This window comes from Microtus oregoni, unplaced genomic scaffold, assembly GCF_018167655.1.
Source record: "Microtus oregoni isolate MIOR12 unplaced genomic scaffold, Mior012 000032F_ref0000030, whole genome shotgun sequence".
NCBI lineage: Eukaryota > Metazoa > Chordata > Mammalia > Rodentia > Cricetidae > Microtus > Microtus oregoni.
Window position 1 is genome coordinate 9,110,382 of NW_024543091.1, and position 15,956 is coordinate 9,126,337.

A 15,956-nucleotide genomic window follows, 5' to 3' on the forward strand; every position below is an offset into this window, starting at 1 on the left:
CAGGTTCTCTGGAGCTGGAGTGACAGATGGTAGTGAGATGTCCTGTAGATGCAGTGCCCTAACCTGGGTCCTCGGCAAGAGCAGCTGTGTCTGTCACCTCTTAGCTAGCACTCCGGATTCTTCCTCACTAACTTAAATTTTAATTTTGTTTTCTCTGCTACCTTTTCCTTCTTAAAAAAAACAAAAAACCTTTTACTAGTTACCCAATTTCTGCTTCCCCAACTTACAGTCTTTCTTTTCCTACAACTTTCTTTCTTTCTTTCTCTCTCTCTCTCTCTCTCTCTCTCTCTTTCTTTCTTTCTTTCTTCATTTTTGGACCTTAAATTTTTCTTCTTTATTTTTCCCATTTTTTCTTTTAATTTCTTTATTTTGCACATTAACTTTATTTTTAAACATTTTGGGTAATTCTACAATGTTTTTAGTCAATTCTTTCCTTATATTAGTGTTCTTCTTCTTTAGCTTTTCCTCACTTTTACAAGCTTTGCTTTTATTTGTAGTGATTTTTGTTTGCCTTCTTCTTCCTCAGTGATGTCTGCAATCCCAGCTCAACAGGTTGAAGACATGAGATACACATACCATTTGATGATAATTATTATATCACAAGAACCAGGATGAACAATTGTTCTTTATTATTTAATAACATCAGTGACTGGTGTCTGTGGATTCTAACAATGCAGCTTTACTTAAAGTTGAAAAGCTTCATTGCCTCTTCAATTTTTTTAACGTCAGGAGGAGGTTTTCTCTGGCTGCCAGGCTGCAGGAACTTCTTCACATTGGGCAGGCTGCTGATTCTGCTCTTCAGGGCCTGTAATCCAGAAAACACAGCCTGAGAGTCAGAACAGCTCAAGTACACAGTCCGTAACACATGAGCCCCCCCCCCCCCCCCCCCCCGCCAACACGACCAACTGCGTCCTTGCAACAGGTCCTGTGTAGACATGAGAAGAACGACAAATCCATGAGCTAGAAACCACAGCTCAGCATAATTTCCTTAAGACCTCCTTTGACATCCAATTGCCTTCTCCAGAGTTCCCTGGACACACACTGAGATGTAGTTTTGTAATACAGAGCACAGAGCCCTGTGTCTCTCGGGTGTGAAAGCAGAAAATAACAAAGCAAAGTGAAGACGTGAAAAACTGAGTTTGAACTGGGGGCAGAAAAGATCAAAGTCTGACCAGGAATAACTTAGTCAGTTTTCACACTGGAGACAAGGATGGTGTCACGCGGGGGGGGGGGGGGGGGGGGGGGGGAGCATGATGGGGACAATGGAGAAGGAGGCACAATGCAGAGAAGTCAGAGCTGACGAAGGGTCAGCATGACAGAGACCTGCTCCCACAATATGTGTGCAGAGACAGGCCACATAAGATGGAAGATGAAGGCCAGAAGCAGTCTGCAAGGAATAGGGGTATGGCAGAAAGCTATGGGGTCCTGCCTCTTTCTCAATGCAACATATATTCTTGTGGTACCAGCTTCAAATCTCCATTCACAAAAAGTTTATTTTCATGCCTGAAACCAGTGTCTGGTGCTCAGTATGGAGACCAAAGTGTAGGCCCTCAGCAGCCCCCAGGCCACCATTATATTCTCAGAGGCATGTACGTGCGGCTGCCTCTCTGAGGTGATCTCACCTTCAGCAGGGGAAAAGGGGCCAGAAGGCTGGAGTCAAGCTCTTCAACATAGAGGAGAACTTCCAGCAGGTGAATGTCCACCCTGGTCAGCCTGTTACCAACAAGGTAGTCTTGTCCGTGGCTCTTCAAGACCTGCCAAATTAAAGGAGACAGATTATGAAAATACACAGTTGGGCTGGGGCCATTACCCGTTCCCAAGTCTCCCAATGGAGTCTCTGACTCTTCCTGGCAGGTATACAACTGCAGACTCGGGCCTATGATGCAAGAGGCACATGAGAGTCAGGCACGCGACCCCCTCGCTATAGCTCAGGTGACCTTTCTCTGTCATTGCACATCCCATGACCTTCACACGGCCACCCTATGTACATTTCCCACATGGGATAAGGGCTTAGCCCCGTGCACATCATGGCTCCTCCCCTAAGTTTGAGCACCGGAAGTTCAGGATATTCGTCTCCCTGTCTTGTCTGTTCAGACCCGTGGGCAGAGGCCTCATCTGCAGGGAACATCAGTCACCAGAGAACACCCTGTGTCTGTCCTCTCCTGTGTCTGCTCTCCTCAGTTCTGGAATCTGAAATACACCTGGCTGAGCTACAATACATCCTCCCTGTACAGCATCGGCTCTGACTCCCAACCTTCACTGTATCATGACTGACTGAGCTGAATTGTACAGGGGAAACTGAGTCGGAGTCTCAGTATCTTTGTAAGGACAGACAAGCATGCCAACACCAAATGGGACTAATCTTCCTATCTGATTTTGGCTATTTATTTAACATTTCTGGTTGTGAGAAGATTTAATAATAGAACTGTCTTAGTTGCAGTTTATGACATTTACTTAAATATCCCAGCAATATGAAAATCACAGATAACCTAAAGGACAAGCACTGGCTACAGGATGAGCTACAAGTAGAGAAGAATTAAAATTCTTTGTGGTCACCTTATCACACTGTAAATGTCTACAGAGAAAAAAAATATAATGACCACATTCAGAAACAAAGCCAGGCATAGTGGCACACATTTAATTCCAGCACTCAAGATGCTGAGGCAGGTGGATTTCTGGGAGCTTGAGGCCAGTCCACAGAAGAGTTCCAATAGAGCCAGTGCTACGAAATACAGAAATCCTGTTGTAAAGAAAAGAAAAAGAAGAAGGAAAGAAAAAAAAATAAACTAGAAAAGGAAGCATCAAACGTTCTCAGTAGAGTTTACTGTGTTCCTGAAAATCATGATTCACACACCAGAGATGATTCAAGCTGTGAGAGCTTGACATTGTGTCCTGTGAGACAGGGTCTTCACTCCAGAGGTCTCTGTGGGGACCTGATGGCTCCTAAATCCCTCACTGCTTCCACAGAGCAGTGGCAGCTGTGAGGGAACGTTCAGTGAATTATAATGGGGTCAAAGTCGGGTCTCTGAGGAATGTGTAGGATCCCTAATCCTGAAGAATCAGAGCTTTGTTCTTAGCTTTACTTGACAGAAGATCAAATCTGTCTGAAGTGTTCTTGACCATCCTCCAAAGAGAAGCCCTGACTAAGAGAGACAACACATGTACACGGACACCCCTTCATGTGTGGATGTGCATAGCTCTCCTCCCAAGCCTGACATCTGTGACCCTAACTCCTGCAGGCCAGTGTTCCTTTACATCTCTTTATCAGCCTCCTCCTCTGCCTACATCACTGTCCTAGGTCAGGTTCTTCTCCTCCGTCTTTGAAACTCTCTCCTCTTCTCCTGACAGCCAGTGGCTCTCTGGGCCCCCTGTGTGATGTGACAGAGTATTTTCCCATCTGTGTTTTTCTGCAGTTTGCCCTGGAATTGAAGCCCAGTGTGTCTGCAGGATCTATGTCCATCTCTGGTGTGGCTCAGCCTTCCACAGATCAGGTCTGGTTATGACCTTGAACCCTGTTGAATGTGGACCACTAGGTTGACGTGACCATGCAGTGCCCCTTCACAGGCCATTTTTATACAGCGACCTGTGGGCAGGGAGCTGCACAGGGAGGCTCATGGAAGGTCAGTGAGGCAGCACCCTGTCCTTCCCAACCTCTGTCTTTCTCTTGTCCTGGGAACTCAGTGTACCCACCCAGACTTCAAACAGCCTACTTACTTTTTCATAGGCAGGCAAGTACCGGTTTTTGGTCTTGTCTTTTATCAAGGAGATCTTGGCTTCTCTTTGGTCTGGTGGACATATGACCACTTGCAGCATCATTTCAGTGAGATCTAAAATACCCTCTGTATACATGTCGATCCTGAAAGACAAAATTTTCCATATGGTCAATGGTTTTCAGGGATTCACTATTTTATATTTTAATCTAAATATCTGAGAAATTGACACTGAATCTAGTTGCAAATTTCCTCACTTTTAACCAGTCATTATCTTTTCTGTTTAATAGATATATTAACTTTCCCTCTGGTACAGCTCTGATACACTTTTAGAATTTTTCAAACCCACACATGGCCAAACCCAAGGACAAAGAGCATCACTGATCACTGGTCCTTCTACAGATTCAGTCGTGATATACTTGGTGGCGTCCGGAAGATAGCCATCAAATTCTACAGAGAGCACTCAGTCTCTCTCTCTCTCTCTCTCTCTCTCTCTCTCTCTCTCTCTCTCTGTGTGTGTGTGTGTGTGTGTGTGTGTGTTTGTCTCTCTCTATGTCTCTCTCTGTCTCTCTCTCTATCTGACGTGATTTGTTCTCAAAGACTAAGCATAGATTCTTAGAGCAAACAAGCTATCTCCCAGATAAGCTCAAAACAGAACACTTCCTGAGCGCCAGCTGCGTCTCGGAACATCTCTCATTCTGCTCAGGGGCATCTAGGTCAGTGCTGGATGTTCTCCACCCGTTTGTCACAACAACTCACACTGCAGGTGCATTCTGGCCTTGCAAACATTTGTCAAGACGTGCCTATTTCTTCACTCATTTCAACCACAGCACACAGACACAGAGACACATGCATCCCTTCTTCAAAACTGTATTTCACAAGGTGCTTTGGGGAGAGTTCACTGTCACACTTCCATACACTTCCGGTGTTGACCCTGCAAAGGTAGTATTCTGTGTTCCAGTGCATCTATTGCATTCTAAGACTGCTGACATCCTCCTATGTTAGCAGAGTCTGATCCTCACTCCCTCTGACCCCAATCCTGCCACTGTGGCAGCTGCTGCAGGAGGACTTACCTGCTTCCTCCTTATGCAGGGGAAGTTCGGGTACATTTCATATTACCAGAGCCAGGAACATGTGCCCTGGAATCGGCTCACTAAACATTATGCAATGTTTACTCTTGACCTCTATATTGCTTCCTTCACCCCTTCATGTATGTTCACGGCTAAAATCATATACTGTGCTCCTCTTTCATCTTTTACTGAATATCATGGCTGATTCCACCATGAGAAAATTATAAATAATGCTGCCAGGAGTATATCTATACACACACTGTTACAGCCCAGTTTCTATTTCCCATTGACAAATCTTTTCTGCACTGGGATTCCTGCCTACCATCATGTTTAACTTTTGATCAACAGCAATATTCCTACACAGTGGTTCAGGAGTGAAGGATTCATGGCTCCCCTATGCTCAGATCTTGGCCACCGTGTTTGAAATTCTGTCCCTGTGCTGTGCTGACAACATCATCCTCGGCTGTAGCCACACTCACCTGCATCCACCCCATGTGCCCTTCCCTTTCCTCCTTGGACTCTTCCTTACTTGGCCTAAGTGGTATAACCAGCCTGCTCCTAGACATAAACCCTGCCACCCTCTTGCACATTCATGGAGGGACCCAAATCCTTCCTTTGTTTCCCCTTGGAGTAATAACAGGAAATATACCGTACAGGGCTCTCTCCTTCGCGTCCTTTCCATAGAGGTTGTATTTGGTGGCAATGTAGTTGAGAATGGCTCTGGTCTGTACCAGCTTCATCCCATCAATCTCCACCATGGGTATTTGCTGAAACATCAAACTCCCATCTGTGAAAGAAGAAAGGAAAAGGTCTCTGAGGTTTTTCAAGTCTCACTTCTCAGGAGCACAAAACATGTATTGAAGTGTCTGATCACGCAAAGGAAAGATAATTGATTGGCTCTCAGTTTTTCAAGCTAAATCCCATTTACTTTAAGTTTCTGTTTCCTCACACATATCCTTGGGCTTTGGAGCTTCTCACATCCATTTTTATTTCCTATCCGGACACATATTATATTTCTAGTACATGTTTTCATGTCAGTTCATGTCCCTGGATACATATGGAAGATAAGGAGGGACAGCAGAGGCCCCCATGAAAGCAGAACTAGTCCTTGACAATCTCATCATCGTCATGACATTAAGGTGATGTGTGACATTTTCTTACGCAGTGAGCCACCATGAGTTCCTCCAGCCTGTTCTTGTGTGGTGATAGGGACTCGTCAGTAGCTATGTTGGAAACGCTCAAGACAATCATCCCAGCTGTTTTTCCTCCTGTGATTTAATCAATGGCCATGTACCTGTGTGGTTATTGGACCTTGTGTGTGGAACCCTGCCTGAATAAGTCAGTGAGAGAGAGCTTGAATAAAATTGCTCACTCTGATGCAGAAAAAGTGAGAAAACATTTATTCCCAAGTCCCCAGACAAATTCTTGTAGAAATCTTCATTCCACTTTTATCACTGTCTCCATTTTCAGACCCTTCAAGGAGCCCCACCACCTCCATCACATCCCTCTGCTGTTCCTGACTGTTCCCACCCATCACCCGCCAACATCACCCAGCAACATTACTTTCTGGTAAACCTTCTAATAGGCACCACATGGAGGACACTTGGTGTTACCTTTGATTAACTTTTCCATCTCTGCTGGGGTTTCTATAAACTTCTCTTCAAACTGAAAGCAGAAAAAGTAAATGCATTCTCATTAGCTCGTTCTGTATCACTGTCGAATTTTGAAATTGAAAGCTCCCTTGTTGGTATTGTGTCTGCCTGAGTTGAGACTTGCAGTAGATATGAAGGATCTGATCGTGACCACATGGAAATTCAGAGTAAACCCATCAAGCAAAGGTGTCCATCATTACACGCTGCTCATTACTGTAGTGTTCCTCCAACCTGACCCACCATGTTCATGCTTCAGTCCTAAGAAGAGAGTGATCTCACTAGAGGACCAGCCCTGGGAGATTGAGGTTTTGGGCTCTCAGGAAAGCCAACTCTAGTGAATATAGAATAGAAGTTTCTATGTCTTCATCATGGCCTTTCATAGTCCCCATGATCACCTGAGATATTTTTTTCTTTAAGATTTAGTATTGCTAGTTTTAAGTGTGTGTGTGTGTGTGTGTGTGTGTGTGTGTGTGTGTGTGTGTAGTCTTGTATTTGGGAATACATCCATCTCGGAAGTCAGAGTGCATAGAGGACAGAGAATAGAGATTCCATTAGAGATAATGTGACGGACAGTTATCAGCTCTCATGTATGGGAGCTGGGAGAATTAGAAGGTTGTCTGCATGTGCAGTAAGGATTTTAGAAGCCAAACCACTACTCTAGCCCCACAGCAAGTTGCTTACATTGTGGGGCTGTTATTCTGTTTTTAAAATACTTATTTGTTTTGCTTATGAAAATTACATGCTTGTGTGTCAGGGTACACCTACCCAATGACGGTCTATTCTGGACTTTTATATTGGTTCCTGGGATCTGAACCCATGTGGCTTAATCTTTAACCACCAGCCATCTCTCCAGCCATCTAGAGTAATTTAAACCACTTTGTTCCTTCCACAGATTAAAGAAATTTTTCAGATGTGAAAGGCTGAAAATCAGCTTCTAGCCTGCGTGGTGAGACAGTGTGCTGACGATCCCATAACCCCACAGATTGGACTGACAGACAATGAAATGACGTCAACAACGTGCACAGCACTCAGAGAGGTGCAGGGAGTGGTGACAGTCATCACCGAGGTGGCTGAACTGTGAGGGGCTTGATGGGTGTGAGGGGGATGATGACAATGGCAGCCTGTGGGCACACTGAGCTGTAAGGACTGAGCCAGGGTCTCTAGCTGTCTCAGTCCACTGCCTTCTCAGTCACTATGGACACGGAAGAGGAAGGCTTGTGCAGACACCGTACCTCCTTCTCATGAGATGAATCAACAGTTCTGTGGCTTAGAGCATCCCCTGAGCCACAGAGCTGGTGTACAGACACTGGCAACCAACTATTCATGTACTTAACGAATCCTCCTGGGTTGGCACTAGCGTGTCTCGGTTCTTATGCCCTCCTTCATTCAGAAAGGATCAGCTGAAGCCCTGTTCAGTTAGGATTGGAGGTGGATTCCACAGCAGAGGGAAACACGTTGCCATGACTCTGAGGAAGACACCAAAGCCGCCATCACAGGACACTACTTCATCCTTTAACCTTCCCATTCTGCTCCTGACTGAGGAGGACAAGATCTCAGTAGCTTCCAGGACTTCCTCTCAGGAAATAAAAATTGGTGAGCTCCCCTGGAGTGAGCTGGGAAGTGTTCTTCCCAGTGACACCTCTGAATTTTCTGCTTTAAAGCTGGAAAAAAAATTAACCTCAGAATGTTGCTTCCACACTCACTTGGACCACTCTCTCACACTTTCCTCAAAGCTCACTGATGTGGGGCCACCTGAAGATGGCACGTCTGGTTTACATCCTACCTATACCCTCCAACCAGCTGCGCACCTAGCATTTGAAAGTCTCTACAAACTGATTACTGAGTGTGCTGGACTGTGGCAGGAGGTGTGTCTATCTTCTGTGTCAGGGCTCCCATTTGTCCTGTTTATCTTTACTTAACTCCATTGAACATCTCTTGTATAATTTACCCTTTTCATAGTTTTTATATTATAGGAGTGCAGGCCAGAGGCGTGGGCACCCTCTGAGGCTAGAACAACGGGCGGTTGTGAGCAGCCTGTGTGGGCGCTCTGCAGGACACCATGGGGTTTTGACCACTGAGCCATCACTTCAGTCTCCTATCCCCTTGAAACCATTCTTATCATGGAAATTTCTGGTTATACACTGTAAAACTACACACAAGATGCAAAGATCCTCCACCTGTCAATTACCAGCTCCAATAGTCCCCAGGTAATGTCCACCGGGTTCATTTCAGCCCAACTTCTCTGTGACTCTGATTTTAATGTCAGACTTGAGGTGCCAAACGTTCCATCGCAAACACTTTACCGTGAATATCCAAGTGTAAGTCCTCTTTTTGAAAGAACAGTGTCAGACTTAAAATCAAAATATCATACTATAACCGGAAATAAGCAATTAGTATTGTCTAATGATCAGAATTCAAATTTATGTTTCTATATGTCCCTTTTTTGTAACTTTATTCAATTCAAATAAAAAAGTAACCAAAAACTATTTGATTCTCCTCTATCAAAAGCATTGTTGGGGCTGGAGAGATGGCTCAGTGGTTAAGAGCACTGGTTGCTCTTCCAGAGGTCCTGAGTTCAATTCCCAGCAACCATATTGTGGCTCACAACCATCTGTAATGTAATCTTGTGCAATCTTCTGGCATGCGGGCATACATGGAGGCAGAATGTCATACACATAATAAATAAATAAATCTTTTTTTAAAAAAAAGAAAGCATCTTTTAATATGAGTGTGTTCTTTGGTACAGAGCAAAGTAAAATTTTCATTTGTTCAAATCAGTCCATTTCCTTCTTAATACAAGATGACTATCATTTTTTTGTGGGGTTGGTGTTCACATTTTAACAGGAAAGGGGGCATCTTCCACCAGGAGATCTACTTACGGGTTCTTCAACCATTCCAGGCTTAGCCCTGCATTAAGGTCCTGGTGGTGGCTGAGCACATTGGGTATGTTCCCATTATCCCCCACAGGCATGTAGCGTGTGGCCTGGTTGATCAAGGGGCATACTTAGTGTAAGGGTTGACTGAGGCATAATTATAGTCCTGGCCATTATAGTCTTGGCAGAGTCGTGGGCACCAAGAACACTACCATAACGTAAAACTGTATCCAAATTTCCTTGTGTGGAGCCTTTCAGCTTAGAGAAGTATTTAGACTTATCTTAGGTCCTGGCACAGAAGAGCAATGCACAACCTACCTCCACCCCTGCTGCAGCCAGGAGCCACCTGATGCACTCCATCCTGCCCCGGCCATTGAAGTAGTGAAGCACGGGCTTCCCAGCCATGGCTGCAGCTGTGGTTTCACTGTGAATGGAAAGCAAAGAGATCAATCCTGGGAGATTGCGCTCTGGGATATGGTCAGTAATACAGCACTAGGGAAGGGCCGTCTGCCTTCTTTTGCAGGGGCCCAGGAAGGTCTACTGACTAATCTCTCACCCGTCAATGAGCGCCAACCTGCATTTGCAACAAACAGGTCTCAGCTGGTCATGTGCCTTCACTTTGAGGACATAGACAGAGCATCCTGGACCTATAGTGGTGAAGGACTGGGAGCCTGTTGAGCTTCAGAAAGCAGAGCCATCATGGAGGGGATGAGACAAAGTCCCTCCCCAGCCTTTTGGTCCCTAGGTTGCTAGTTCAGAAGCTTTTGAAGGCTTCATGTCGTCCTGCCTGTGCTAAACACTTATTCTTCCCACAGGAGAAGGGCCCATCTCCTGGATGCAGGTCTGTTTTCCACCTCTAGACTGGATCCTGTTCTAGGGTCCAGAAGGCGGTAGTTGATGCATCCACTTCATACCTCAGGGAGTCACTGCCTTTGGTGCACAGCACATAACGGGCAGTTGCTCATGTGAACTGCATGTAATCACCACAGAGTTTGCAGGTGAGGAGCTGCCCCTGTTTCCATTCTACAGGAGAGATAGATGTGCAGACAGTCACGTGATGAGGAAACCCTGGCCAGTGCAGCTCAGTTCCTGCACAAGGAACCCACATACTGGGTCCTGCTACTCAGTAGGCTGTAAGTCAACATCATGGCTCATGGACAGTGTCTTCAACTTGTGATATAATTGGATATTTCAGAGTCTGTATTTTAAAATGGACTCTGCCTGTCTGTGTGTGTGTGTTAGTCTATGTGTGTGAGAGAGTGGATGTGTGTGTGAGTGTATGCATTTCTGTGTGTGTGTGTGTGTGTGGTGTGTGTTTGTGTGTGTGGGTGTGTGTGTGTGTAAGTGCCCAAGGCTGAAGTGACCTTGTAGGCTAGAAGAAGCACAGCCTCCCTGCCCTCAGGTCACAGCTGCTTCTCTTGGGCACCTGACAGTTTCCTACAGCACTGTATAATGCTCTGTTCTTTTTGTCTTTCTGTTGGCTTTTCTCTGTTTTCTCCGTGAACTCTCCTTTGCCCTGGAGAGTTCAATACTGGGGATTCAGAGGGACTCTGAAATGCTGAGGCTTTCAGATCCCTCCCCATACTGCAGAACCTTTAACCTCCCGGTTTTAGAGGGGTACACTGTCTCAGAGTCGGCTGGTCTTCTCCAGATTAGTGATGAATGCTTTGAACCTTAGCAAGGGTTGGCCGTATAACTGCTAAGGGTCAGAGTTTGCGTTTAACCTCGTTCCTCTACAGACTCATTTCTTCCTGCCATGTCTTCCTACAGAATTTTAAACTGTTTTCTTTTGTCCCATTCATTTCCTCATACATACATTTGTGATCACAGGACATCAGTAGACATCCTTCTGCTTGGTATAAGGTTTAGCCCACAGTCCTCTGATTTCTCAGGGTTCAATAGTTCAAGATTCATACTTTATGTTTCATTTGCTTTCTTGGGAACACCATATAAAAACAGATTGTTTTGTTTGTAATTAAATAATAAGGTTGGGCGGGGGCTGTTTTGAGACAAAGTTTCTCTTGTCATGAAGCTAGCTTATGTAGACCAGGATGGCTTCAAAATCACAGATATCCACCTGCCTCTGCCTCCCTAGTGCTGGGAATAGAGGTGTACGCTGCCTGGCAATAATAAGATTGTAATAAAGTAACAAATCCTAAGTGTGAAACCTGCTAGTCTGCTATTTAAACAGAATCATCAAAGCAATCAGAATCCACAGGACACAAACAAATGGGGTAGAAATCCAACCTGGGGAAGGAAGGGCTTTGGGAGGGAGGCCTGGGAGAGTCTGGGTGAATTCAAGTTCTCAAGTGAGAGGAATCTGCACGTTCTCTGTGAGACTGGAACACAGTTCAAGAGAAGAACGTTATTGCTCTCTGGTGTGTGAGCACAATCCAGGTCTACTCCCCCCTGTCCTAAATCCCATGCGTTTAGATTCCCTTTTAAATACCTAAAATGCCACCCTCAGCTCAGTGACACTGGAGGAGGAGGAGAAAGAAAGGAACAGAAGAAGGGAAGAATGAAGACCAGGACAGAGGAAATTGGGAAGAAGGAATGGAGGAAGGGAAGGAGGACAGAAAGAGAGAAGAAACAGAGGAAGAGAGATAGCTTGCTAGCTACTCAACATTCAGTAACAAAATAATTCATATGAACCAGAATCAAATGTAGGTAAAGTCAATGGTACTGAGCAGTGAATATGATAAAAGTATATATTTATGTATATGTATATATATGGAAATTACGTAATAAAAGTAGCTCTTTTGTACAATTAATGCATGCTAAATAAAACATTGAAAAGTTATTTTCCATTGATGTAGACACGGAACTTATTTCACAGGTTATAAGAGAGAGAACTGACCTAGTGAGAGTCCAGACGGCTGCTCTGCTCAGCTCCCCAACTCCTGTTCCAGATGAGTGTGGAAGCACTTTAATAAGGTGAGCATTCTCACCAGCAGGGTGGGGCCCCACTGCCACTCCTGTGGACTCACACAGAGTTCAAGATTCCAGAGTTTCATGATAGAGTAGAAAGCTGACGAATCAGGGAGGGGCTCACAAGCCACCACCCTCTCCTGAAAGTCCTTTAAAGTTTTCATTGGTTTAATGCTCCTGTGTCTCTAAGTGACCTCTCATGCGTGTTCCTGTGAAGAACCCTAATGAAGCACATTGCTCAGGACAGAAGAAACACGGGAGGGAGGACTGAGCTAGAAGCATGAATGACGTCACAGAGTCAACCACGGAACCCTCAGCTATAAGATGCGACTTATATCTACTGAATTTGGGGCAAAGTTTGTGAAGTAGCCTTAAATTACAGAATTAACACATTGCCTCAACTTCAAGGCTAAGTTGAAGTTCAGGTTACAATGTCCCCTGCTTACTGTATCTGATGAGAATGCTAATGTCCTATAATAGATTATTTGTCTTAACCTTTGTCCTGTTTAATCTGGAGCAGAAGGGCAGAAAGGAGTTTCACAATTCACCCTTACCTTCACCTGGATGGCCATCAGCACACTGTCCCAGCATGCTCTGGGTCTCTGTGCATCTGTGCATCCCTGCAGTTCCTGCTGTGGGGAAGCTGTCATGTCACCATTAGCAATGGCATTACAAGACAGTGAGAATTACGGTTACCTCCTGCCAAGTTCACACTCAGGGATCTTATCCACATACAAGGGCATCTATCACTGACTTCATTCACAGCCCTGCAAGTTCACTTGTGATTTTTTATAATCAATGGTCCATAGATCGCGGGCTATTAATCATTATCTGCTGACCTCGGTGGCTTCACAGATCGTGTCACTGCCTGAGTCTGCACACCCTCCAGTGCCCAGGGCTGGCCCCTTTGTATCCTGGTGTGCACTGCTAATTTCTCCTCAGCTGTAGAATCCACTCCACTGCTCTACAAACAGCTGGCAAAGCAGCAGTGCTACCCTCCAGGGTGATGCGCATGTGCACGGCACAAGGTCTCATGATTTATTATTAAAGATGCTTATCTTTCATCTGTGCCCATAAATAATAGCCAATATATTAATGGTGTCCCTCATTTCATGAAGGTTTCTTTTATGTATTTTTAATTTCATAATCATTGTGTGACCTCTTTCCTCTACTTTATCTTTGAGGCTTGCTAAAGTTTCTTCTACTTGAACCATTCTATTTGTAAGATGTTCCCCTGAGTTTTCTATTTGCATCATTAAGATTTAAAATTCTGCCTTCATTTCAGCTTGAACTCTCTTGAATATTCCTATCTCTCTATTGAATGCATTTTTTAAATCCTGGGTTGTCTTCATTATTTCCATCAGTTTTATGTATGTGTTTTCCTGAGCATCACTGAAGCATCTATTCTCTTTAAATTTATTGTGTTTTTTTCTTCTCTAAACACCACCAATTCTGTGGTGAAATCCATAATTTCCATATTAAGAACGTCTGTGATCTGGGGTTATTCTCATTGGAGAACATTTTATAGGACTGGTGGGTTTGCATGGGGAAGATGCTGCCTTCATCTTTCATATTGCTTGTATTGTTTTCCATGGGAACTAGGTGTGTGGGACTCTTTTGTTGGTTCTGTATCTGATGTGGACACAGCAGGCTGGCACAAAACACAGAATGTGTGGGAATGGCACAGAACGGACATTGGATATGGTGTGTGAGGGATGGATCAGGGGATAGTAGATGTTTGTGTGCGGGGGTCTCTACAACCACCACAGCAGGCAGAGTAAGAACCCACGGGAGGGAAGAAGGGAGTCTGACCCTGAGTAGTTTATTTGGGGCATACTTAAGCAAAGCACAATTTGGTGAGAAATGTCCTGGTGATAAATTAATCCCCTGGGCAAATAAAGCACAAGACAAGACTACACAAAGACTCTTTGTAAAGTACAAGTGTCATTATCCCTAAACATGGGTTCTATAGATTGACAAGCTCATGATATGGGTCATGTAGAGGATCCGGTCTGATCTTCATTACACAGATTGCTCAAAGGCCACCAGGCTGTTAACCACAATGTTTCCCAGCCTCCTGGGTGGGAAACAGGGAATGCCTCCCTCTCTTTAAAGGGACAACCCTGTGTGTTTGGCATTCCTGGTTCCCTAGAGCTTATCTGTGAGCATAAGGGCTCTGTGCCTCCCACAGCTGGGGAGGGTCTGACGTGTGTGCAGATGTGCATACTGACCTGAGCTGGAGGTTGATGGCAGTGGAAGTGGAGCTCATCAGAATACACCAGGGCAGTGGTGTGGACCCCAGGCTAGAACTGAGGAAGGGGAGGGTATGCCGAGAGGAGGAACAGAAGGACCCACCGGGCTAGACCTCAACAGAAGATGTTCAGGACAGGACTGGGCCTGGATATTTGATATTGCATGGAAAGGGTGAAGTCAGGGGTTCCAGTGAGGACAAGTGTAACATGAAGGGGTCTGCTTGTTGGGGTTTTTGTTCTGCCCAGTTCCCCACAGCCAGCAAGCCCCAAAGAAAATCACACAGAGATCTCCATAAGTCATAAAACTGATTGGCCCATTACCTCAGGCTACTTATTAGCTCTTGTAGCTTATATTAACCTATTACTAATATCTTTGTTAGTCACATGGCTCGGTACCTTTCTCAGCGGGGTAGCTTACATCTTGCTTCTTCTGTGGTCTGGGCAGAATTGCGGAGTGAGCTTCCTACTTCCCAGAATACTCCTGTTCTCATCGCCCTGCCTCTACTTCCTGTCTGGTTGACCCACCTATACTTCCTGCCTGGCCTATCAGCATTTATTTAAAACGTGATTGACAGAAAACAGACAATTTTCTCACACCAGGCAAGGACATAATATTCTTCTGAATTTTTTGAGAGAAGGTATCACCATTCTGTAGCTCTGGCTGTCCTGGAACTCATCATATAGACCAGGCTGGCCTCAAACTCACAGAGGATCCTGTAGTTCTGCCTCATAAGGGCTGGGATTAAAGGCCTGTACCACTCCACTTGACTAAAGACAGAGCTTTTTCAAGGAAATTTTCTGTTATTGTTATTTTGCTGGAATGTGTGTTTTCCTGTTCTTTTGCTTTTACCATTAAAATAACTTAAATTTTCGTTTTGTGTGTTGAGGTGTTTTGCCTACAGGTATGTATGTGTATTTTGGGTGTGCAGTGACCTCAGAGGCCAGAGGAGGACATCAGGTTCTCTGGAGCTGAAGTGACAGATGGTAGTGAGATGTCCTGTAGATGCAGTGCCCTAACCTGGGTCCTCGGCAAGAGCAGCTTTGTCTGTCACCTCTTAGCCAGCTCTCCGGATTCTTCCTCACTAACTTAAATTTTAATTTTGTTTTCTCTGCTATCTTTTCCTTCTTAAAAAAAAAAAAAACAAAAAACCTTTTACTAGTTACCCAATTTCTGCTCCCCCGACTTGCAGTCTTTCTTTTCCTACAACTTTCTTTCTTTCTTTCTTTCTTTCTTTCTTTCTTCATTTTTGGACCTTAAATTTTTCTTCTTTATTTTTCCCATTTTTTCTTTTAATTTCTTCATTTTGCATATTAACTTTACTTTTAAACATGTTGGGTAATTCTACAATGTTTTTAGTCAATTCTTTCCTTATATTAGTGTTCTTCTTCTTTAGCTTTTCCTCACTTTTACAAGCTTTGCTTTTATTTGTAGTGATTTTTGTTTGCCTTCTTCTTCCTCAGTGATGTCTGC

General features: G+C 44.5%; 1 protein-coding gene across 1 annotated transcript; it reads right to left on the reverse strand.

Annotated features, from left to right (window-relative positions):
• Positions 1-612: 612 nt before the first annotated feature.
• On the reverse strand, positions 613-12,296 carry LOC121466058 (glutathione S-transferase A2-like). The gene is made up of 7 exons (XM_041679543.1): positions 12,163-12,296; positions 9,624-9,729; positions 6,394-6,445; positions 5,435-5,567; positions 3,715-3,856; positions 1,623-1,754; positions 613-805 (listed from the first exon to the last, which is right to left on the reverse strand). The coding sequence occupies exons 2-7, from the start codon at positions 9,708-9,710 to the stop codon at positions 680-682; spliced, it is 672 nt and encodes a 223-aa protein (XP_041535477.1). The 5' UTR covers positions 9,711-9,729; positions 12,163-12,296; the 3' UTR covers positions 613-679.
• Between the last annotated feature and the right edge of the window lie 3,660 nt (positions 12,297-15,956).